This window comes from Oryza sativa, chromosome 3 (genome assembly GCF_034140825.1).
Source record: "Oryza sativa Japonica Group chromosome 3, ASM3414082v1".
In the NCBI taxonomy this organism is placed as follows: domain Eukaryota; kingdom Viridiplantae; phylum Streptophyta; class Magnoliopsida; order Poales; family Poaceae; genus Oryza; species Oryza sativa.
This window is the reverse complement of record NC_089037.1, coordinates 35,701,051-35,724,803: the sequence shown is the minus strand read 5'-3', so window position 1 is coordinate 35,724,803 and position 23,753 is coordinate 35,701,051. Positions and strand designations below refer to the sequence as shown.

General features: G+C 41.1%; 3 protein-coding genes across 5 annotated transcripts; all 3 read left to right on the top strand.

Annotated features, from left to right (window-relative positions):
- Positions 1-11,121: 11,121 nt before the first annotated feature.
- LOC4334644 (uncharacterized) lies at positions 11,122-12,519 on the top strand. Of its 2 annotated transcripts, none has more exons than XM_015773639.3 (4): positions 11,122-11,252; positions 11,411-11,631; positions 11,718-11,965; positions 12,051-12,519. In XM_015773639.3, exons 1-4 carry the CDS (start codon positions 11,198-11,200, stop codon positions 12,175-12,177), a joined length of 651 nt encoding a protein of 216 aa, XP_015629125.1. In that variant the 5' UTR covers positions 11,122-11,197; the 3' UTR covers positions 12,178-12,519. The 2 variants fall into 2 exon arrangements, with proteins under 2 accessions (XP_015629125.1, XP_015629124.1); XM_015773638.3 differs by having other exon boundaries at positions 11,715-11,965.
- Positions 12,520-16,922: 4,403 nt separating this feature from the next.
- LOC4334643 (uncharacterized) lies at positions 16,923-18,139 on the top strand. Its single transcript, XM_015772886.2, has 3 exons — positions 16,923-17,174; positions 17,262-17,520; positions 17,679-18,139. The coding sequence occupies exons 1-3, from the start codon at positions 17,120-17,122 to the stop codon at positions 17,794-17,796; spliced, it is 432 nt and encodes a 143-aa protein (XP_015628372.1). The 5' UTR covers positions 16,923-17,119; the 3' UTR covers positions 17,797-18,139.
- A 1,960-nt stretch (positions 18,140-20,099) lies between these two features.
- LOC4334642 (uncharacterized) lies at positions 20,100-23,332 on the top strand. 2 transcript variants are annotated; one of them, XM_066308618.1, is made up of 7 exons: positions 20,100-20,221; positions 20,352-20,417; positions 21,625-21,758; positions 22,241-22,383; positions 22,493-22,564; positions 22,648-22,761; positions 22,843-23,332. In XM_066308618.1, exons 2-7 carry the CDS (start codon positions 20,415-20,417, stop codon positions 22,995-22,997), a joined length of 621 nt encoding a protein of 206 aa, XP_066164715.1. In that variant the 5' UTR covers positions 20,100-20,221; positions 20,352-20,414; the 3' UTR covers positions 22,998-23,332. The 2 variants fall into 2 exon arrangements, with proteins under 2 accessions (XP_066164715.1, XP_015628441.2); XM_015772955.3 differs by having other exon boundaries at positions 20,341-20,417.
- Positions 23,333-23,753: the final 421 nt, after the last annotated feature.

Genomic DNA, 23,753 nt, shown 5'->3' with positions numbered 1-23,753 from the left:
TAAGGCTTTGGGAGTAAACAATCAGAAGTTATCCATCTATGAGAAGGAGTTCTTGGCTATAATGATGGCTGTTGACAAATGGAGAGCATATCTGTTAAGGGGACCATTTGTTATTAAAACTGATCATCAATCCTTGTGCCATTTGGATGATCAAGTTTTGGGTTTTGAATTACAGAGGAAGGCTATGACCAAGTTAATTGGTCTTTAGTATAGGTTTCAGTATAAAAAGGGAGTGGACAATAAGTCAGTTGATGCTTTGTCTCGGGTGGGACATTTCTTTTCTCTCCAGGCTATTTCTGTTGTGCAGCCTGTGTGGATACAAGAAGTGTTGAATTCTTATGTTGTGGATTCTCAGGCTCAATTACTGCTGATAGAATTGGCCATTTCTTCTCCTAACGGCCAGGGTTTTACTTTGTCTCAAGGATTAATTAAGAAGAATGGCAGGGTTTGGATAGGAGCTAATTCAGCTATTCAAACCAAAATCATATCTGCTTTCCGTGACTCTGCTGTGAGGGGTCACTCTGGAGTTCAAGCAACTTATCAGCGAGTCAAGAAGTTGTTTGTTTGGGTAGGATTAAAGAAATCAGTGACTGACTTTGTCCAACAGTGTGACATCTGTCAGAGGGCTAAACATGAAAATTGTGCTTACCCTGGTCTGTTACAGCCCTTACCAATTCCTTCTGGAGCCTGGCAAGTTGTGTTAATGGACTTTATAGAAGGTTTGCCCGTTTCCAAAGGATTTGATGTGATCTTGGTTGTTGTTGACAGATACACTAAGTATGAACATTTTATTCCTCTGAAACATCCCTTTTCTGCATGAAAGTGCATCTAGGCCCCTAATGATTTTGGTGATTAATTACAATGCGATTAAAGAGGACTAACATTTTTATTTAAGCAAATGTGAAGTTTGTTATGTCCTCAATGAGTTACCATAATGCATATCCCGCCAAATACGTTGATGTGATGCGATGCGGCAGATGAGCAAATGGTACATTGTAACTTTTCTTTTCATTTGAGTCAATAGGAATGCCGCACTATTAAGAGGGATGATGCATTGACATATGAGGAGTGATCAAAGTGCTCAAAATCTTTTTTTAAAAGTGTTTCCCCTCAGTTTGATGTGTTCTGGAAATTTTCGGAGATTTCCGAAAGTCATTTTCGGACTTTCCGAAAATGCACAGAACCAATTTTTGCTTCTGGAAATTTTCGGATATGTCCGAAAGACATTTTCGGACTTTCCGAAAATGACTGTGAAGGCAAATGTGGTTCTGTTTATTTTCGTACTTTTCCAAAATTGATTTTCAGAGTTTCCGAAAAACTTCAGCAAAGGCAGAAATCGCTTCTGTGTATTTTCGGACTTGTCCGAAAGTGATTTTCGGACTTTTCCGAAAACATCCAGAACCATGTTTTGGTGGTGGAAATTTTCGGACTTATCCAAAAAATTTTCGGAATGTCCGAAAAATCTTTCGTTGACTTTGCTGTTGGTGCTGAGCTGGAATTTTCGGACTTGTCCGAAAATCTTTCGGAATATCCGAAAATCTCAATTATTGTGCATAATGGGCAGAATTTGGGCTGTGGCTATAAATAGCCCCCCCCTCACTTGTGAGGGCTGCTGGTTCCATTCCAATCATTTGTGCCCTTGGCTTGCTCTCTCTCTAGCACTTTTGAGCCTTGCTTTCTTGTTTCCCCTCTCACCCGTGTTCGATTTGGATTTGGTGTGTGTGTGAGAGTTGTGGATTCGAGTTTGTGTGAGTGCTTGTTGTTGACTTCGTGAAGATTTGTGAGCACTTGCATCATCTCCGGGAGTTCTTTGCTACATTTGTTACTCTTGGAGGTTAAGGACTCCTAGGCGGCTAGGTGTCACTCCCGAGCCACCGATCTACTTGTGGTTGGCTGGGAGAAGTTTGTGAAGGTCGGATCTCACCTCCGAAAGGGAAGAGATACCCTTAGTGGAAGGAGGAGTGCTTAGTGCAACCTCTTGAGGAAAGGGTTAGCTAAGACCCGGCTCTTAGTGAGCTCCTCAACGGAGAGTAGAATCCCCTCAAGGATTCGAACTTCGGGAACAACTTCGTGAGCTTCATCTTTGGTGACTTACTTCCTCTCTCTCCACTAGCTTTGCTTGTTTGAGCCGCTATAGGTCTAGTTGTTGTTTGTGCTAGCATATTCTTGTTGTAGGCAACTAGATCTAGGATTTACTTTGCTATTTGTGCTGACTCCGAAAATTTTCGGATATATCCGAAAATTTCGGAAATATCCGAAAATTACTGCTTCCGCTTTTAATTGAATTTTTGAATTAGCCTATTCACCCCCCTCTAGGCCTAATTGACACTTTCAATTGGTATCAGAGCCTAATCTCCTAATTAGGCTTAACCGCTTAGAGAGATCATGTCGGGCCAAGCGGGGGAGGGGATCGATAGTGATAAGGGAGCTAAGATCCCTTATGACTATCCCCCTACATCTACATCTTATGTGAGTACCTATAGTGGCAAAGCTCCGTACTTCAATGGTACGGACTATGCCGCTTGGAAGCATAAGATGAAGATGCATTTGAAGTCTATTAACTCATCTATTTGGAGAATAGTCGAAAAATGCTATGTTTTGCAGAATCCCGAAGATCCCACCAAGGAGGACGACGAGAACGAGCACAAGAACGCTCAAGCCGCTAATGCAATACTTAGCGCATTGAGTGGAAGTGAGTTCAACCGTGTGGATGGCATTGAGAGTGACAAAGTGATTTGGGACACGCTTCGGAACTTGCATGAAGGCACGGATAGTGTTCGTGAGTCCAAGGTGGAGATCCTAAAGGGGCAATTTGAGAGATTTGTGATGTTGGATGGTGAGAGCCCAAGCGACATGTACGACCGGTTGAGCAAGATCGTCAATGAGATCAAGGACTTGGCTCCAAGGACATGACCGATGAGGTTGTGGTCAAGAAGATGGTTCGAGCAATCACTCCAAGAAACTCTACCTTGGTGACCATCATTCGTGAGCGTCCGGACTACAAGACTCTCACACCTCATGATTTGCTCGGACGCATCCTTGCCCATGACATGCTCGTGCAAGAGTCCAAGGATGTCATCCAATACATCAACCAAAGCTCAACTGCAAGCATCAAGAAGGATGACTTGGCTTTGAAGGCAATGGAAGAAGAAGAAGAGAACCGCAAGTGTAAGAGCAAGGTGGAGACCGATGATGAAGAGAGCCATCAAGAAGTTCGGCAAGTTCATGAGGCGAAGCGGCTTCTTCAAGGGAGGATCTTCCAAGCACTACTCCAACAAGTCAAGTGGAAGACACTCCGCAAGAGTGTGCTACGTGTGCAAAGAGCTCGGGCACTTCATTGCGGATTGCCCTCACCTCAAGGATGGTTCCCACATCAAGGAAGATAAGAAGAAGAGTGAGAAGAAGGATGAGAAGAAGGAGAAGCACAAGCATAGCAAGAGGGTACATTATGGCCAAGCTCACTTTGGGATGATCTACGGCTCTGACTCCGAGTCAAGCTCAAGTGATGAAGAAGGAGTCGCCACGTTCGCCGTCAAGCCTTCATCACCACCGAGACTCTTCGACTACTCAAGTGATGAGGATGCTCCCGTTTACCTCATGGCAAAGGAGCCTAAGGTACCTTCTCCTCTCAAGTCATTTAATGTTGATCTTGTTAGTGATGAGGAGGATGAGGTTATGGATGATGAATTGTTCAAGTCCATAACTAAGGAATCCCTACCACACTTGAGTGAGTTGCTTGGGAGAATTGAAGACCAATATGCAACTCTTGAGAGGCAAGAGGCTTTGCTCATTCGTGAGAAAGAGCGGTCCCATGAACTCAAGAGTGAGCTTGCTAAGGAGAGAGAGAAAAAAATGAGGCATTGGTACGGCTTTACAAGCAAACCAAAGAGTCTCATGCTAATCTTGAGGTGGCGAACACTCAACTTCAAGAGAGAGTGGATGGCTTGGACAAAGCATACCTCACTCTTGAAGAGAAGTTCGAAACCTTAAAGAATAGTGTCTCTCTCCCTAGCGAGCCATCTTGTTCCAAAATTGTCCCAAGCAATGAACCATGTGTGAGATGCAAAGATATTGATATTGAAGCTTATGCTACTAACTCTATTTCTTTGAGTGCTTTGCAAAAGCAAAATGAGAAGCTTATGGGACTCCTTCACAATGGCCTACTTAAGTGGCATATGGGTAGTAAGACCCTAAAGGAGTACCTAGGCTATCAAAGGGACAACTTCAACCATGAGGGTCTTAGGTATGTTCCTCCACCAAAAGGAAAGGTGGACAAGAGTGTGATGATCAAGAGGCCCCAAGGTCTTAGCAATTTTGTTAAGGCCAAAAGTATCCTTCCTAATGATTATGCTTCACATTGTTCTTTTGATGCATCTTATGTTCTTAGGAAGAATGCTAGTGGTCGTGTTGTTGCTAAGTATGTTAGTCTAAGGGGCAAGAATATTTCTATCAAGAGAGTACTTTGGGTGCCTAAGGCACTTGTTACTAACATGAGAGGACTCAAGCAAGTATGGGTACCTAAAACTAGAAATTGATCTCTTGTAGGAATATGTCTCCGGTGGAAGAAGTTGGGTGATTGATAGTGGATGCACCAATCACATGACCGGAGAAGAATCAATATTTTCAACTCTTGATCCAAATGGCACTTCACAAGATAACATAGTCTTTAGGGACGATGGAAAGGGAAATGTTATGGGATTGGGTAAGATTGCAATCTCTAATGATCTTTCCATTGCCAACGCTCTCTTGGTAAAATCTCTAAACTACAATCTTTTGTCCGTTTCTCAATTATGTTCTATGGGTTACAATTATCTTTTTACCGATGTGGATGTGACCGTCTATAGAAGGAATGATTCCTCGGTAGTCTTTAAGGGTGTTCTCAAGGGAAAGCTTTACCTTGTGGATTTTTCCTCAAGTAAAGCCAAACATGAGACATGCTTAGTGGCTAAGTCCAACACGGAGTGGCTTTGGCATCGGAGGCTAGCCCATGTTGGTATGAGGAATCTTCACAAGCTTCTAAAGCACGATCACATCCTTGGACTAACAAATGTTCAATTTGAGAAAGATAGGGTGTGTAGTGCATGTCAAGCCGGCAAACAAATTAGAGCACATCGCCCGACAAGAATGTGATGACAACTACAAGACCATTGGAGCTTCTCCACATGGACCTCTTCGGACCAATTGCTTATCTAAGCATTGGAGGTAACAAATATGGTCTTGTTATTGTTGATGACTTTTCACGCTTCACGTGGGTGTTCTTTTTGCATGACAAGAGTGAGACACAAACTATCTTCAAGAAGTTTGCAAGAAGAGCACAAAACGAGTTCGACCTCAAGATCAAGAACATTCGAAACGACAATGGCAAGGAGTTCAAGAACACGTGCATCGAGAGTTTCCTTGATGAAGAAGGCATCAAGCACGAGTTCTCGGCTCCATATTCATCTCAACAAAATGGAGTAGCCGAGAGGAAGAATAGGACTCTCATTGAGATGGCGAGGACCATGTTGGATGAGCCTACAACAAGAATATGCTAGCACAAACAGCCACTAGACCTATAGCGGCTCAAACAAGCAAAGCTAGTGGAGAGGGAGGAAGTAAAGTCACCAAAGATGAAGCTCAAGAAGTTCTTCTCAAAGTTCGAATCCTTGAGGGGATTCTACTCTCCGTTGAGGAGCTCACTAAGAGCCGGGTCTTAGCTAACCCTTTCCTCAAGAGGTTGCACTAAGCACTCCTCCTTCCACTAAAGGTATCTCTTCCCTTTCGGAGGTGAGATCCAACCTTCACAAACTTCTCCCGGCCAACCACAAGTAGATTGGTGGCTCAGGAGCGACACCTAGCCGCCTAGGAGTCCTCAACCTCCAGAGTAACAAATGAAGCAAAGAACTCCCAGAGATGATGCAAGTGCTCACAAATCTTCACGAAGTCAACAACAAGCACTCACACAAACTCGAATCCACAACTCTCACACACACACACCAAATCCAAATCGAACACGGGTGAGAGGGGAAACAAGAAAGCAAGGCTCAAAAGTGCTAAAGAGAGAGCAAGCCAAGGGCACAAATGATTGGAATGGAACCAGCAGCCCTCACAAGTGAGGGGAGGGGGCTATTTATAGCCACAGCCCAAATTCTGCCCGTTATGCACAATAATTGAGATTTTCGGATATTCCGAAAGATTTTCGGACTTGTCCGAAAATTCCAGCTCAGCACCAACAGCAAAGTCAACGAAAGATTTTTCAGACATTCCGAAAATTTTTTGGATAAGTCCAAAAATTTCCACCACCAAAACATGGTTCTGGATGTTTTCGGAAAAGTCCGAAAATCACTTTCGGACAAGTCCGAAAATACACAGAAGCGATTTTTGCCTTTGCTGAAGTTTTTCGGAAACTCCGAAAATCAATTTCGGAAAAGTACGAAACTAAACAGAACCACATTTGCCTTCACAGTCATTTTCGGGAAGTCCGAAAATGTCTTTCGGACATATCCGAAAATTTCCAGAAGCGAAAATTGGTTCTGTGCATTTTCGGAAAGTCCGAAAATGACTTTCGGAAAACTCCAAAAATTTCCAGAACATATCAAACTGAGGGGAAACACTTTTAAAAAAAGATTTTGAGCACTTTGATCACTCCTCATATGTCAATGCATCATCCCTCTTAATAGTGCGGCATTCCTATTGACTCAAATGAAAAGAAAAGTTACAATATACCATTTGCTCCTTTGCCGCATCACATCACATCAACGTATTTGGCGGGATATGCATTACGGTAACTCATTGAGAACATAACAAACTTCACATTTGCTTAAATAAAAATGTTAGTCCTCTCTAATCGCATTGTAATTAATCACCAAAATCATTAGGGGCCTAGATGCACTTTCAGTGCTGACTCCGAAAATTTTTGGATATATTCGAAAATTTCGGAAATATCCGAAAATTACTGCTTCCGCTTTTAATTGAATTTTTGAATTAGCTTATTCAACCCCCCCCCCTTTAGGCCTAATTGACACTTTCACTGCATTACAAGTGGCTGAAGCTTATTTGACTCATGTTGCGGCATTATATGGCATGCCTAAGTCTATTGTGTCCGATAGAGACAAGATTTTTACTAGCAAGTTTTGGCAAACTCTGTTTAAAAGGTTTGAGATTCCTTTGAATTTGACCACTGCTTATCATCCACAATCCGATGGCCAGACGGAGCGTGTGAATCAATGTTTGGAGATGTATTTACGCTGTGCAGTTGCTGCAGTTCCAACTAAGTGGTGTGCATGGCTGTCTCTTGCTCAGTATTGGTACAATACTAGCTATCACTCTTCTTTGCAGTGTTCTCCTCATCGAACTTTATATGGGAGTGAGCCAACTTATGGGATATTGCCGGCTGTTCCCGTGACTGAATCTGAGGATGATGTTTCTGACTCATCTGAAGCTGATGCAGTCCTAAAGGAAAGAGATATGTTTTCTGCTTTGCTTAAACATCATTTGGCTCGTGCTCAAAATAGAATGAAGCAAATGGCTGATGTCAAATGCTCAGATCGTGCTTTTCAAGTTGGGAAGTCAGTACTTCTTAAGTTACAACCGTATGCATATAAGTCTGTTGTGTCCAGACCATTTCCTAAACTGGCGTTTAAGTACTTTGGTCCTTTTGAGATTGAAGCATCTGTTGGCTCGATGACTTATCGTTTGAAGTTGCCGGCTGGTAGTTTAATTCATCCGGTTTTCCATGTCTCTCAGTTGAAGAAGTATGTTCCCAAGTATTCTCCAGTGTTTTCTCAATTGTCGTCTGCTGCTCAGTTGGACATTGCAGAGTTGGTGCCTACGGCAATTTTGGATCGCCACATGGTGAAAAAGGGCAATGCTGCCGTTTTTCAAGTTTTGGTTCAGTGGGGTACTTTGCCTGCTGCTTTGGCGACCTGGGAGGACTTCGATGTGGTGCACACCAGGTTTCCATCTGCCGTCGCTTGGGGCCAAGCTCCGACTCAAGGAGGGGCGAATGTCACGACTGATGTGTGAAGCGATCAGCGTGTCGGCAATGGCGAGCAACAGGGTGAAGGCGTATTCTACATTGACGCTTTTCAGAAGTGAATACATCTTCTACTCTTTATAGATAGAAGTGTCTATGACAAGGTGGGCCCTAAGGGCAAGAGGGGTGGAGTGCGTGAGTATATATACTCCAGCTGTATTGAGAAAACAATTCATGAAAGAAATGAAAAATATCCTCCTCCCCAGCTGCTTCCTCGTGTTTCCCCTTTCTACCCTGTTCTTCTCGCCTCTTCTCTGCTAGATCTCCGGCGAACTTCCGGCGAGGGATTCTGCCGTAGATTTGGGTCACAACACCTCCATGCATTCAGTGTCCTCGCTCAACTAGAAGGCAGGGAAACAAGGTGTTGCCTTCCAGTGGTAGGCGAAAAGAAAGTCGTCTTGCAGTCCTCGAGCTTCTCCTTGCGTATGTGTTGGCCACCGCTGTCGAGCTTCTTCCCACCCCCACCACCCTAGAGGCATGGAGAGAGATTAGGATTGGGAAGAGAGGAGAGATGTGGAAGAAGATTGGGCCGCTGACATGTGGGACCCATATGAGCCTCGTGCTAGCTTACTCAGTCGCTACGTCAGCTAAAACCAAAGGCTATGTTATTTTGAAATGTCAAGTATATCAGTATTGTAAGTTGATGGTTTGCGTATGGTATTACAGTTGGAGTATGAAATTTGAACTGAAATTATTCAGCATGGTCTATTACTCCATGGGCCGCATGCCTGCACAAATTACTGAGACTCCTATTTTTCCTGGAACGCTTCATGCATATGTATAGGCTACACCACTACAAGTACATAGGAGTACGTAGTAGTACGTGCTGGATGCACAGTTGCACACGTACGAAACTTAGGGCCCTTTGAATCAAAGGATTTATATAGGATTTTCATAGGATTCAAATCCTATACGAAATTTTCCTATTTGGCCATTTGATTCAAAGGATTGACGATTTTCAAATCCCATGAAATTCCTATGGAATGGCACATTGCATGTGGATTTTGGAGGAAATATAACAAGAGCTCCAACCTCTTGGAAAATTTCCTTTGAGTCTATCTCTCTCATCCGATTCCTGTGTTTTTCCTGCGTTCCAATCAAACGATCATTCATGTTTTTTCTGTATTTTGCAATCTTCTGTTTTACACTTCAATTTCTATCAGAATCATGTGTTTTTCCTATTCCTCTATTTTTCAACCCTGCGATTCAAAGGGGCCCCCGGGGGGGGGGGCTAATCCGTGACTAGTCGCGCGGCCCCCAGGCGCATGACCAGCCCCCACTGGTACTACAGTACTACTCTCTTAGTACTACTAGTAGTCTACTACTATAACTACTACTATACTACTATTACTAGTACTACTACTTCTATACTACTACTAGTATTATATATATATATATATATATATATATATATATATTTATATATTTATTTATTTATTTATTTATTTATTTATTTATATATTTATATGTATATTTTTTATGTATAAAAAAATACACACATACAAACTCTTTGTATACAACGTGTATAAACTTTATATATGATGTATACAGACTTTATATACAATGTGTACAAACTTTATATACGTACATATTAAAAAATATAAAAAAAACATCACGTATATTCGTATACACGTATACAAACTTTATGTACACGTATACAAACTTTGTATACGTGTATATAAACTTTGTATACCTGTATATAAACTTTATATATGTGTATACAAACTTTGTACACATACATATAAAAATCAAAAAAATAAACGTATATAAAGTTTATATACATGTATACAAACTTTATGTACACATATACAAACTTTATATACACGTATACAAACTTTATAAAAACCGAAAAAAACTGAAAACGATAAAAAAGAAAAAAAGAAAAAGAAACCAAAAATACGGGAGAAAACAAAAAAACGAAAACAAAGGAAAAAGAAACCAAAAATACGGAAGAAAACAGAAAAAACGGAAAAAAAAAAGAAACCGTACACGCGCAGGAAGAAAAAAACAAAAAAAAAGAATACCGTACACGCGCCGTCCGCCGTTTCTCTCCACGCGCAACACGTGTCCAGTCGCGCGACTGGTGGCGGATTAGCGTTTTCGCCCTTAGTTGGCGTCTTGCACCGTTGCACTGAACACGTACGTACTACACAACACAACTAGTATACGATAGGCGCGCGCGCGGGCCGTCCTGTCCGGCCCGGCCCGGTATGGTACGGGCTCCTAGCTGATCGATAAGAACGGCGCCAACGGGTGACGTGACGCGTGACGCTAACCCAACCAGTGGCGCGCCGCCATGTGCCGGGGCACCGGCCGGCATGGGGCTCTCCAGGTGCACAGAGACGTCGTCTCGTCTCGTCGTAATCTGCAGGGTCTTACGCCACGCGCGCGCACGCTCACGCGCACTAGCTAGCTGCCGCTGCCACCTCGGGATAACGACGATCGATCGATCGCTGCGCGCGACCGCCCGCGCGCTAAGCTAATCCAGCTCAAGCCTATCCACTCCACTCTACTCGGCGCGCGCGCGCGTCCCCATATCGTCACAACCAACCTCTCTGCACAAACATCCATCCATCCATCCATTTGGCCCCCTCCAGCTTGCGTCGTTGCATGCAATGCACGTATCGCTCTTTTTTTGTTACAACTTCGTCACCGTGTTATCTATATCTGGCTTAGTTACTGTACAATTCATATCTACGTGCACTGTCTAACAGCGGTTCGTTATAAAAAAAAACGTAACAGCAGTCATATATAATAATTAACAGATATAGATAGACATCACATCATATTATTATTACTATGAATTTGGACAGTACTACCATGTGTTTCATATATTTTAGAACGGATCGAGTAAGTGATATGGATTTGCTCAGTGCACGTACCTATGCGCACCTGCACGTATATATCGTCGTTGCGATCGATACGATTGCCAAATTAGGCGATCAGTGCTACGAGTATAGCTAGCTGCACGTACGCCGCAGGTTTTCAGTTCAACCTGTGTGCTACAGCTCACTTGTTGCTCCATCAGCTCCTAGTGGAGCGAGCCCCAACACTGGATGTGTATGCGCGAGCGCCTATAAAACGGTACAGATCCACTGGGGCTGATCATCATCTCTATCATCATTTCTCATCCATCACTTTCTTTGTCCATCTCGACCTGAGAATTGAATACTCCTATCAGAGATGGGTTCTCTGATGGCTGGCTGGAACTCACCAGTTCTTGGTGATGAGAAGAAAGGTACATGCAACAAATTAACAATATGATCGATCGACGATAACGAACTGAATGGGAAGATTATTTCCTTAGTTATATATACCCACACAAATAATTCAATATGTATTGATCGGTCAATCGATCTGTAATTAATTAATTTGATCTGTTTTTGTTGAGTATAGTTCGGCTGATGAGGAACCGCTCGCTGACCAGGGAGGAGGTGGACGCGTTCTGGAGGCGCCAGCAACGGAAGCAGCCACCGTCGTCGTCGACGTCGTCGGAGCCCAACGCCACCACCTCGCCGCTCGCCTCTCCCCGCGCCGCCGCCAACGTCGTCTCGCCGCTCGCATCACCCCGCGCCGCCGGCGACATCTCGCCGCTCGCCGCCTCTCCCGGCCGCGCGGTATGTAATTAAACTAATTAAACATGCATCGATATATTCTTGGACTGAATTAATCAATTAATATAATTAATTCTCTCATGCAGCAGCAGGAGATGAGTAGTAGTCGTTGCACGTTGGCGTTGAGGAGGCTGGAGAGGATGAACTCCATGCCGTCACCGCTGGCGCGCACCGTCATGACGAGGGCCGACGATCACCCGTACCAGTCGTACTCCCACAGCGAGCCGCCGTCGCCGGCGGCTCCTCACGCCGGCGACCATCGTCATCAGCGGTCGTCGTTCGCTGCCGATCATGACGACGACGACGACGACGTCGCCAGCACCAGCAGCGAGTGCTGGTACGTATACTTAAATTTATTTAATTAACAGCTGATGTTTCACCGGCCAATAATTAATTGATTATACGATGTTAATTTGGTATAGGTGGACACGGAGCAGCTGGGCATTCCTGAACGAGACGCCGTCGCCGGAGCAGCAGATGTTCGGCAAGTCGCAGACGTACGCCTGCGTTCAGTTCCACGTCTCCCGGGTCGTCACCGGCAACGCCTAGGCCTCAGCTAGTTATAGCTAGCCACATGTCAGGGAATGCATATGCATGTACGTATGTACGTACGTATATACGTTAGTACTTAGGCTGGTTAGCTAGCTAGCTTAGCTTTGCAGCTCTGCATCGTCCTGATCCTCTAAGAGAGTAGTGTGTTCTGTAGTAGTGGTTAAGTACGCATGCAATTTGTATGTGTAGAATATTACTATACAAAGAGCAGTAGAGAAGTGTATAGGATCGGGCCGGCGTTCGAGAGCTTTTAATCCTTCAGCTCTCCGTGTAAATACAGATACTGCTCATGTATATACTCTCTCTAGTCTCTCCTATATAGATAGTTAATTGTGTTAAGACTGTACTTTGTGTGTGTGTGTGTGAGTAGTTCTGTGACTTCTTAATGTATGATATATATATATATATATGTAAAAAACTAAAAATCATTTGCACTGTTTCAACTGTGTTACACTGTTCATTCTTTTTTTTTCCTCTTCTCCCAACTAGGGATGAAAACGGTCGGAAAAACCATATACCATTTTCATTTTCAGATATTTTTCTTGAAAACGAAATCGGAACGGTAGACTCGAAAACGGTAACGATCAGTAATATCGGTATATCGGAAAGTCGAAATTCATGTCGGAATCAGCGGAGTGTGGCATAGCACACATTTAACTATGCACGTAAATGTCTTTAATATTATTCTTGCATCATCACACTCCACATAACATTATTATATGATGGTTAATGATAGGATAATAAGCTTGACGAACAATATAAACAAAGTTCTACAATACTTCAACATCGATAACTCGAGGAGACCAAAGTTCAGCAAAATCCACATGCCATGTCATAGGGTTAACAACATTTTTCCTGGTCACTTCTCCTTTTTTTATGGATTGCAAGCCTACCAGACTTCATTCATGGGCTTTCGATGGGTTGGCCAGGCTGAGTCGCTGGAGAACTTTCGGATTTTTTCCGGAATTTTGATGGAAATTACCATACAAATACGGTTACCGACAAAAACGGTCGGAAAAACCTCCATCCCATTCCCGCTACCATTTCCAGAAGATATTACCGTTTCCATTTCCACCACTGTCGGTTACTGAAACGGTCAGTGTAAACTGGAAACGGCAACCGAAAATCTCGGAAATTTTCATACCGTTTTCACCCCTACTCCCAGCAATAATATGAGCGAGGGAACACGTACTGTAGGTCCAGAAACTATTTTGGATTATATCTCAAATGGCAATTGTATTTATTTCATGTGTATATGCCGTCTAAATATTTACTAAAAGTGTCGAAATTAAATTTATACAACTAGGACGGATGCCCGCGCAGATGCGCGGGCAATTTATTTTTTATCTATAAAAACAATACTAAAAGAAGCAATATCTCACCATATTCACTATAATAAATAGACCATAGATTTTGATATGTACTAAATGATCAGAATGGTTATCATATCCAACCAAAAATCACTTTATCCCGATTATATATAAATTCGGCATTCACCACAACTTATTTTTATTGTCTTGAAACATGAGTATCGTTTTAATAGATAGAATTGCAGTTGTATCAAAAAAATAAACCAAATACATCATTAATACCATAAAAAGTTAATCTCCACATCATACCCAAGTGCCCATGTCTCACAGATGTCCAAATTTATATATAAATATTTAAAAATACCGCTTCTACCAATTAATAGGATAAAACAATTAAACTTGTATATGAATGCTCCTCTGACAATCGGGTGAAGCCGACTATAGCCGCTAAGGAGTTTTCTCTAATGCCTTATTCATGTGTCCCATGATATAGTCGTGCTCTTCAAGGTGAACGTGAACCATAATTTTATCAATAAGTAAGCCAGTTAAACTATATTGTCAATGGCGGATTAAAAATTTGTGGTATGATTTTTAGATGTTATAGTTGTGGAATTGTTCAGCACAAGAGTTTTTTTTCTAACTAATAAAGTATGATAATAGGAGAATAAATGTGTGCAAAAATATGAAGAAATTGAGGGAAGGGATGGAAGTACGTACGTACGTACTATCCTTAAAAATACGTATGTATACATATAGTAATACGTACGGCCCATGGTGGACTCGGTTTGGGGGTTAGGCAATTTTTTAAAAGATAAATCTAATGGTGGTAAATAATGGGTCCACCTAATTTAATGAAAATCAATGGCTAGAGAATTTTTATAAATTTTTCTAAATTATAGTGCTACGTGACGACTTAGTAGCGTTTATAGGATACCACGTGGCGGCTTAGAAGCGTTTGTAAGAAGTTTAATGAATTTTTAGTATATAATAGATATAAATCTCTTCGTAAACGTGCAATATAATGTCAAAAATTCAATGAACGTACGCATAAGGAGAAAAAGTATATACAACGTTGGCTTGATTTCACAATTGGATTCATTATTACGTAGTCCTTTTCTCTCCATGTGTAGCTCGAATTAATGTGATATTATATATTATTAAGAATTTAATCTTAAGCTAGTTTTAAGAGATGCTGTACATATGAGTGAAGAAGGAGAATGGGGAAGGAAGAAGAGTGTGCAGGGAGTTGACATGTGGGTCCTTATGGTAATTTGTGTCTTTTCATCTCATCTGATATATATATAAGACGGGCGTAACATGGATGAAAAGATAAAAATAGTATCCCAAAGGAGAGTTTCAGTGGGGACCAGGTGAAAAATTAGAATAAAATTCTAAATGAGTACTAGTAGTATATATAGGCATACGCTATTTGGCCATATGGTAAATATTTTCTTTTAGCACGAGATATTGAGGCTAGTATTATATAAGAGGTTAATTATTCCCTAGCCATGGCCTAGGGGCTTACATTTCAATACTCTCTATCAGGGTTTTCAATTTTGATTTCGGTAGAGCCAAAATGGCCAGAATTTCGGTATTTTTAACACTTTTTTACTGATTTTTTTAAATTTTAACATAATTTGACCAAATTCTTTAAAATTTGAGAAAACCGAAAAATTTCAATCGATATAATCACTTGCCGAGTCTTGTCCACAAGTACTACTCCCTAAAAAAAGCCAATCCTAACAATAAATTTAGACACGCATGTGTCCAGGTTTATAGTTACGATTAAATTTTTTTTTAAGGATGGGGTACTCCCAATTTATACTCTCCTACTACGTACGTACTGCCTGACTGCCTCTGTGACAGATGTGAGTCCCAAATTATCCAGCAAATAGACTCGTGCCACGCTATAAAACAGTGTCCGTGCACAACCCAGATCAATTCGATCTTACACCGAGTAAAAACAAAAAGGCCCATATTCTTAGCTAGCTGTGCCGCATATATACTAACCCATTGTCGTACGTGCTACAGTGGTAGACAGCTAGTGCATGCACCTGGGAAGCTAACAGATAAGAACGACCTTAACCCGCACTGCTAATTAAGTAATTAACCAGCGGCTTCTGGAGATTATTGATCGAGCACAGGATGACGAGGCCGCGTAGCCACTGACGCAGCGACGTGTGTGCCCCTCCGGCACGGCAGCAACGGATAACGCCTATCCATCCATCGCTGTACTTTGTACTCCTAAGCTTCAAAATGTTTGACACCGTTGACTTTTTAACATATGTTTGACCGTTTGTCTTATTAAAAAAATTATGAAATACGTAAAATTATATGTGTACATGAAGTATATTTAACAATAAATCAAATGATATAAAAAAATAAATAATTACTTAAATTTTTTGAATAAGATAAATGGTCAAACACGTACTATAAAGTCAACGGTGTCAAACATTTTGAAACGGAGGGAGTATATCTTTTCCATTTTCAGATTATGATCACAATCAAAATTTTAAAACTAAATATTAATTCTAAAGTTAATTTTGATATCGTTATTTATTTTGTAGCATGAACTTAATTAGTCGTCAATAACACATATACTCTTTCCCTTTTTATAGATAACACTTTTAGTTTGCCTCACCCATCTAACCATTCTTATTATTTTATTTTTGTGCAAATGCATATATAAGATATAAATCATGTTTAGAGTTTTTTATAAATAACTTACAGGAAAAAATAGTAATTACATATTTTTAAATAAGATAAATGTAAAATCAACAATGTCCTATATTAAAAACAAAAATAGTATTAAATATTATTATTATAGTTTTGCTCATAATTTATCCTTAGTCGTTAATAAATGTTACAACTTTTTTTTACAACTTGCAATCGGTTATAGGCTACACGATGGACTGTCAAGTCTATCCGTCCACTGGACTTCACTACTGTACACGTCGTCACATCCTAATCAAACCAAAACCCCGTGAATTTAATTAAGGCCATGCTAGATATTTTTTTTCTCGCTCAGAAAAGGCTAGATAGTTCGATAGATATTTCGTGGAGAGATAGGCCCAGCAACTTTGTTTATTGATCAGTCAGTACGAGCATGTCTCCTTGCTGCTTACACACCACCTAATTGGACGGGCCTAGCTGGCTACTCGATCATGTTTCGTCCCCGATTAAGCTTCCTAACTCGGTCACGCACCGTCCGATCAAAGGCTAACCACAATCGGACGGCTGGGAGAAGGCCACGAGATTAAGTTGGGCAAGAACCAGACAACGACATATTCAGTAGTCCAAGGTTTTGGAGATGAAACCACTCTGATTTATAAAACCTGTGTGCTTTGCCCCTGCACTAGTGCCGCTTTAATCGCTCCAAAGTCAAGCGTCAATTGCGTATATAAAACGACTGGATCGGATCGATGCCTAGCCATCATTCACTGCACTGCTCTCTCCGTTGTTTATCCATTCGCTACAATTTGCATCTGCAAATTAAAGTTGATAACTAATCATACAAGCTAGTAGCTTCAGCTTGATTTCATCTTCAGTTCTTTCTGGATAACAAATCAGACCAACTTTGTCGATCGATCCAAATTCAGAGAAATTATCTCTGAGTAGTGAATTAAAAGATGGGGTCTCTGATGGCTGGATGGGATTCACCCGTTCTTGGCGATGAGAACAGAGGTACGTAGTTTTCATTTACGTACCTGCAGATGTGTGTCAATCCATGCATGATTTGCTCATGACTTTGATTTTTGGATATATGTGTAGTTCTTGCGAGGAGGAACAAGTCGCTGACGAGGGAGGAGGTGGAGGCGTTCTGGAAGCAGCACGGCGGCGAGATGATGTCGGGCTCGCCGCTCGGCTCCCCCGCCGCCGGCGGCATGGCGCGGTCGGCCCCGGTGAGCCGCTCGAAGGCGCACGCCTCGTCGCCTCGCGGCGGCCGTATCGACCCGGCGACTCGCGTGGAGGGCTTCTTCCCCCACGACGACGCCGCCGCCGCCGAGAGCCCCAGCAAGAGCCACGACTGGTACGCACAACAGTAGTATCTATATACTACTTCCCTCTTAAAATATAATAGTTTTTTCTATAAATTTAAACTCACAGTTGTCTAAATTTAAATTAGAAATGCTTATATTTTGAGTTTTTTATGAGAATTCATGAACTGATGATGTGATGGATGGATAGGTGGACGAGGAGCAACTGGGCGTTCCTGAACGAGCCGCCGCAGGAGGAGATCGCCGGCAAGGCGCAGAACTACGCGCCGCAGTTCCACGTCGCCCGGATCGCCACCGGCAACGCATGAACAACGCCACAACCCCTCGACCATCGCATATAGCATAAATTAGTAGTAGTATTGATCAATCGATCAGCCAGTGCGAGTGACGTGGGGCTTGGCTTGGTGTGTGTTCATAGTACGTATTACGTTTGATAATTACCCCACGCTACAGCAGAGTAGGACTAGAGAGAGATATGATGGTACTAGTAAATTAAATTTGCGTTCTTTGGGTCATTTTGCATCAGTGTATGTACATACGTGCATCCGTATATGTACATATACCGCTATGTCGTCCTATGTATGCAAAAGCTGTTAAGACAGCGTGTAAAAAAGAAGCTACCATGTAATGGTATTTGCATATTGCAGGATCTTTCTTGGGCCATTGTCACGTGCTGGTTTGTCTTGAATTTCCTGTTTTTGAGAAAGTTCTCTTGAATTTCTGATACTGCAAGACGCATACGTGCGCTTCCTTTCTATAGGCAATTGTCAGATTTGGGCCTGAAATTTCACCATTCAACTCATGGGAGCCATGTATTCGCTAAGGATACTAATTAGGGGGCTCGTTTAGGATGGGTCCAATTGAGCCTAATTAGGTGTATTTGAGCCTCGTTAAGCCTATCTCTCCCACGGAGGGCCTTTTGGGTCCACCAGTCTCTTCCTTGCGCGTACGTGTACGGAGATAACTTCAGTCTGTTTGCAAAGGCCCCCCGTCATTTGGCTTATCTATCTTACTATAAAGTTATCTCCGACTAACTCTTTAAACTTAACATGCAAAGATGTCACATCATCATCCACTAACAAGATGTCACATCATCATCTACTAATTAACAAGATACCACATCATCATCTACTAACAATCATCACATTTAAATATCATGCAAACATGTTATATCATTATAGTTTTTTATAATTCCAGAGCTTTTCAAATACAAACATATTAAATTATCATCCAACATAATTCACATAATGTTTTAATGTATATCTTTATTGTGTTTTATGATATTCTATATACTTATATAGTTAATTCTCACTTAGTTAATTAGTGCTTAAATGATTAATCTATGGTCCAAATTATCTTTCTCTTTTTTTCCTCTAATTAAGTCATATCACACAATTGTTTTTAGCCTTTAAATGATTAATCTACAGTCCAAACTATCTCCCTACTTTTCTTTTTCCATAAAGTCATACCATTTTACTTTTTATGTTTGAATCACCATTCTACATACTATTTAAATTTAAATTATCATAAACCACATTAATTTACTTAATCTTTATCTAGCTATCTTACATGCTATTTTTTTTATTGTTATCATACTAAATTCACGCAGCAATGCGCGGGGTTTAACCTAGTTAATAAGTTAATAGTTTGCAAACGAAAAATAATTTGTGAATAAAAACCTTTTATATATGTGTTTTTAGTGATCTAAAAGTGAAGGCTGAAAGATAAACTTCGATGAAAAAACCAAAAATCAACTCCAAATTTAAAGTTAAAAATTCAAATTTTAGCTGATAAGTGTAATCATTAGCAAAAAGATGGGGCTGAAAGTAACTAAGATTTTTCTTTTCAAAACATATCCATATACACGTGCACACACTCAACCTATCACATGCATCTGAGCATTTAAAGTATTTTTATACACTCCGTCCATTTACAAATAACTGATGAATTTGTCTTTTCCGTTTAAACTTTGACCACCAATTACTTTTTTAAATAGTTAGACCATAGCTAATAAAATTTCATGCTTATATTTAGGACATAATACACTTTAATAACACGTCAGTGCTGGTAAATATTTTGAAAAGAAAAGAAAGAGAAACTGTGAATAGCACACGTTGTCAGTTATTTAAAAACAGGGGGAATATTTTTATGTAAACATTTTCTTTTGTACTTTTTAAGTCTAGCAGTATAATTTGGCTCACTTACAGGCTTATACACACAAAATAATATAATTTATAATCTATTTAAGCTCGATTGTGGATATGAGAACACAGGTTACTCTGGAAAACGTGGATAGCTTCTTTCATAGTTTCATTCATACTTCTTTTCAACTAGCTTTTTTTGTAGAGAACAAAATCATGAAAGTGAAGCTGCCTCCACTTTACAAAATCAAAATCTCCCATCCCAAGCAACATCTGAACAAGTAGGCCACCAAGAAATAAACGAAGAAAACTAACTCTAGGAGTATCAAACCATCGCACATTGATAGTAGTAGTAATCTCCTATTTAGCGGAAGATAATAATAAAGATACTAGTTAACCAGATAGGAAATGTCGATGTTGCCCTCGGAGACCGAGATGTCGTGGAGCCCCGCGACCGCGAGGAAGAGGGCATTGCAAAGCCAAGACGAGCAGCGAGACCCAAAGCTGCACAAGCCCACGCCCACGCCTACGCCCATGGAGACCGCCCTCTTCTCCGCCGCCTCCCTCTTCCGCGACGCCGACGACGACCAGGGTACTCTCCCCTCTCCTCTTCGCGTCCTCCCCCGTGCTCCTCCTCCACCTGACCGCCGCCTCGCTTTGGTTCTTGTTTTTTTTTTGTTTGTTTGGTTCTTTGCTGCGACGCGTCTGAAGATGAGATGCAGGTGGACGCCGATGAGCAGGTGCAGTCGGTGCAGTACGAGGAAAGAGCCCACAAGTTCCCCGGCATGGTAAGAGCTTAGCGATTCTTGAATTCTGGTTTGGTATTGCAACTCGTGGTAATCTTTGCTGTTATGGAATCAAGAAAGTGTTTGGTGTGTTACGGGGTTGGGTTCTTGCCGTCTTGAGATCTAGTTTCGGGTGTTTCTGTAGTGGTTGGGGGCTCCGATTTTGCGATTCGGTTGTGTTGGTTAGATTTGATGAACGGGACATGTTTTGACTTGTTGGAGAATTTCTGGGGTTTATTTAGGGTTTAATCTTGTAAAGACAGGGTAGATCGGTTTGGGTGAAGAACTGGCTTGTTCTTATCATGTCTGGATTCGGCCTTGGTATTTTGTTAGTTTGATAATTGATTGCTAAGCTTTATCCCCATGAGTCATGCCTGTAGCAAATTCAATAAAGAAGATGGTTGAAAGGAAAAACTAAAAGTGCTGGAACCAACAATGCCTTCATCTCGTGTAGGTTTCCCAACTCTTCAGTGCATCTCAGAAAGAAGATTAGATGTGGTAGTTACTAGTTATCATAATCTGTTGTGCATCATCTAAAAATTCAGGTAGTACATGAATTGAACAAGTAGGAAATTTATTTGTTTGGCATTTGTGATACTTGAAAGTTGAAGGATCATTGAGCCCCCCAAATAGAGCTGCATTCTAGTTAATTTATGTCTCTGTTTCCAGTACTGGCCTAATGTGTCTCGATGCTAACAAAGTAACAGGCAAGCTATCTCTGTTTGCCTGTGGGAATCAAATTTCTATCTGTGGATGAGCATCCTATAGATGCACTAGTAGAAAGGGCCTAAATACTATCACTCTCAAGGCCTTTCTGTTATGTAGATGAATAGCTTGTCAAACTTTTTACATTTTTTATGGGCTGAATAGTTCAAAGCAGTCCATTCTATTACTTTGTTGGGATTGAGCTGATTTGTTTTTGTAAAGGTATAGGAGCATAGTAACTACCGTTTAAATTTTCCCAAGATAATTTGGTTCTCTCTTCAAGATAAGCCTTTGTCTGCATGTAATGGAGCTCATGTTTGTATTGTATAGTTTAATAGTTGTTGCGATTCTATGTGCTACCACACAATATCAGTTAAGGGTACATGAAGTGACAGGCAGGATATCCCTGCCTTATGTAGTACTTCATACATTGTAGATTATTGTTTCATACTGCTTGCAGGCAGGATATCAATCTCTTTGTTCACCTTTTGGAAATGGCATGCAGGAACTGAAAATAAGGGAATTCTCAAGTCATCAGCTGAATGCTAACATGCTATGGCCTGGGACGTTCTTATTTGCTGATTGGCTGGTAAAGAATAAATCGATTCTGCATGGACGGCGGATCCTGGAATTGGGAAGGTATGGAGGCTATGCCTTGCTGTATGAAAATGTGTTGTTTCCTTTCTGCTCATACTGATTGATAAGCATTTGGCTAGTGGTTTCTATATCTAGGTGATTACTGAAGGGCTATTTATTAGACTTCTGTTAGTTGTCACCAGAAAACCAATGAATAAATATATCATATATTTAATCTATATCTGAAAATGGTTCTCTCTTTTTTTTCCTGCTATAATAATTTAAACATCTATGTTATCATGCTGCCAAGATGTAGCGGTGTGATGTACTTCCTCCGTCCCAAAATATAAGGGATTTTGGTTGGGTGTGTCACATCCGGTCAAAATCCCTTATATTTTGGAACGGAGGGAGTATGCAAGTTAACTAAGCAGTTAGTTTGATTGTGATTGTATTGCCTATGAGATTCAGTATACCTGTCTTGATAATAACTAGGCTGTTTCTCAAAGATTATTAACATGATAAATGGTGTAAATTTAACTGTTCAGTGGGACGGGAGCTTTGGCCATCTTCCTGCGGAAGGCATTTCAAGTAGACATCACAACCACTGATTACGATGATGGGGAGATCCAGGAGAATATAGCTTACAACTGCAAAGCTAATGATTTGGGTGTCCTTCCTCATATCCGGCGTAAGAAAACTAAGTACTTCTAGACTTGTAATTATGCCTTTTAGGTGCAGGGAAGATGCACCAACCAAAAGGGAAAAATTGATTCCTATTGTTTCTTTTGTACCCTCAGATACATGGGGAGATCAGTTTCCAGTTCTCATACCAGATTGGGACATTGTTATCGCCAGTGACATTTTATTGTGTAAGTGTTCATTGTTAATATCTCGAGTCATCATACCTTACTTTGGTGCTGTATGCTAATATGATATACACTTCTGCTTTTAGATGTCAAACAATATCCAAACCTAACCAGAACATTATCCTTTCTCCTGAAAGAATACAAGGGCTGCAGTCAGAATGCTGGTTCAAGTGCCAGTACAGCCATCACGAACAAATCAGGTACTGCCTACATAATGCATTCTTCTAACTTGTACATATTGCCTACATAAGAATACCTTTAGTGAGTTTCTCCACTTGCAGGAACTCAAGTGCCTGTTAAGTTTCCCATTTTTCTGATGAGCTGCCGTAGAAGAATTGGCAAGGACCAGTCCCTCTTCTTCGAAGAATGCGAAAAGGCAGGCCTGGAAGTACAGCATCTGGGCGCTCTTGTGTACCTCATCTACACCAAGCAGTAGCGAAAATCCAGTGGATCATCATTAGGGTTAGATTGCTCAAATGGCAACAAAGGCATAAATTCAGTCACAAGCCAGTAAAATGGAATTTTCTCAAATGGCAACAGAGGAAGGCCTAAATTCAGTCACACGCCAGTAAAATGGAAAGGAAACATGGATTTTTTTGGTAGAGCATGAAACTGGTATTTCGTCTTATTTTCCGTTGACATTAGTTTTGACCGAGAATTTATCTTCTATACACCCCTTGTCGCTGATGGGTTTATACTGCTTTCCTGTACACATTCTTATATGTGGAGAAATGGTGAAACACTGAAATGCTATACATCGAGAATTATGGATGGATTAGAAACCAGGCAAATGCGCTTGGCCATGTATTGATCAATTGATGCTTTTTTTTTTCTTTTTGAACAATGCAAAACTCCTCTTCCAGCCCAGCCAATGTCTCTTCCGACTGCCAGAACAGAAACATTTGGCAGCAGAGCCTGCAAGTGTCATCTTTTATTTTCCCTCGACATTGTGTTCATCAGGGATGTACTGGAGTTGTACAACTGGAGCCAAGGTGCAATTGAGATTTTGCTTGGTTTTCCATCCCACGTTTTTGTTATGTTTGGCTGGTGACTTGATGAGCAAGAAGCAATGCCGTTCAGTCCTAAGTTCATTTTTTTTTAAATTGCAAGCAACTAAAACTGTTGAAATTAAGAATCTAAGGGTGTGTTTAGTTGGGGAAAAGGAAATTTTTGGATGTCACATCGAATGTTT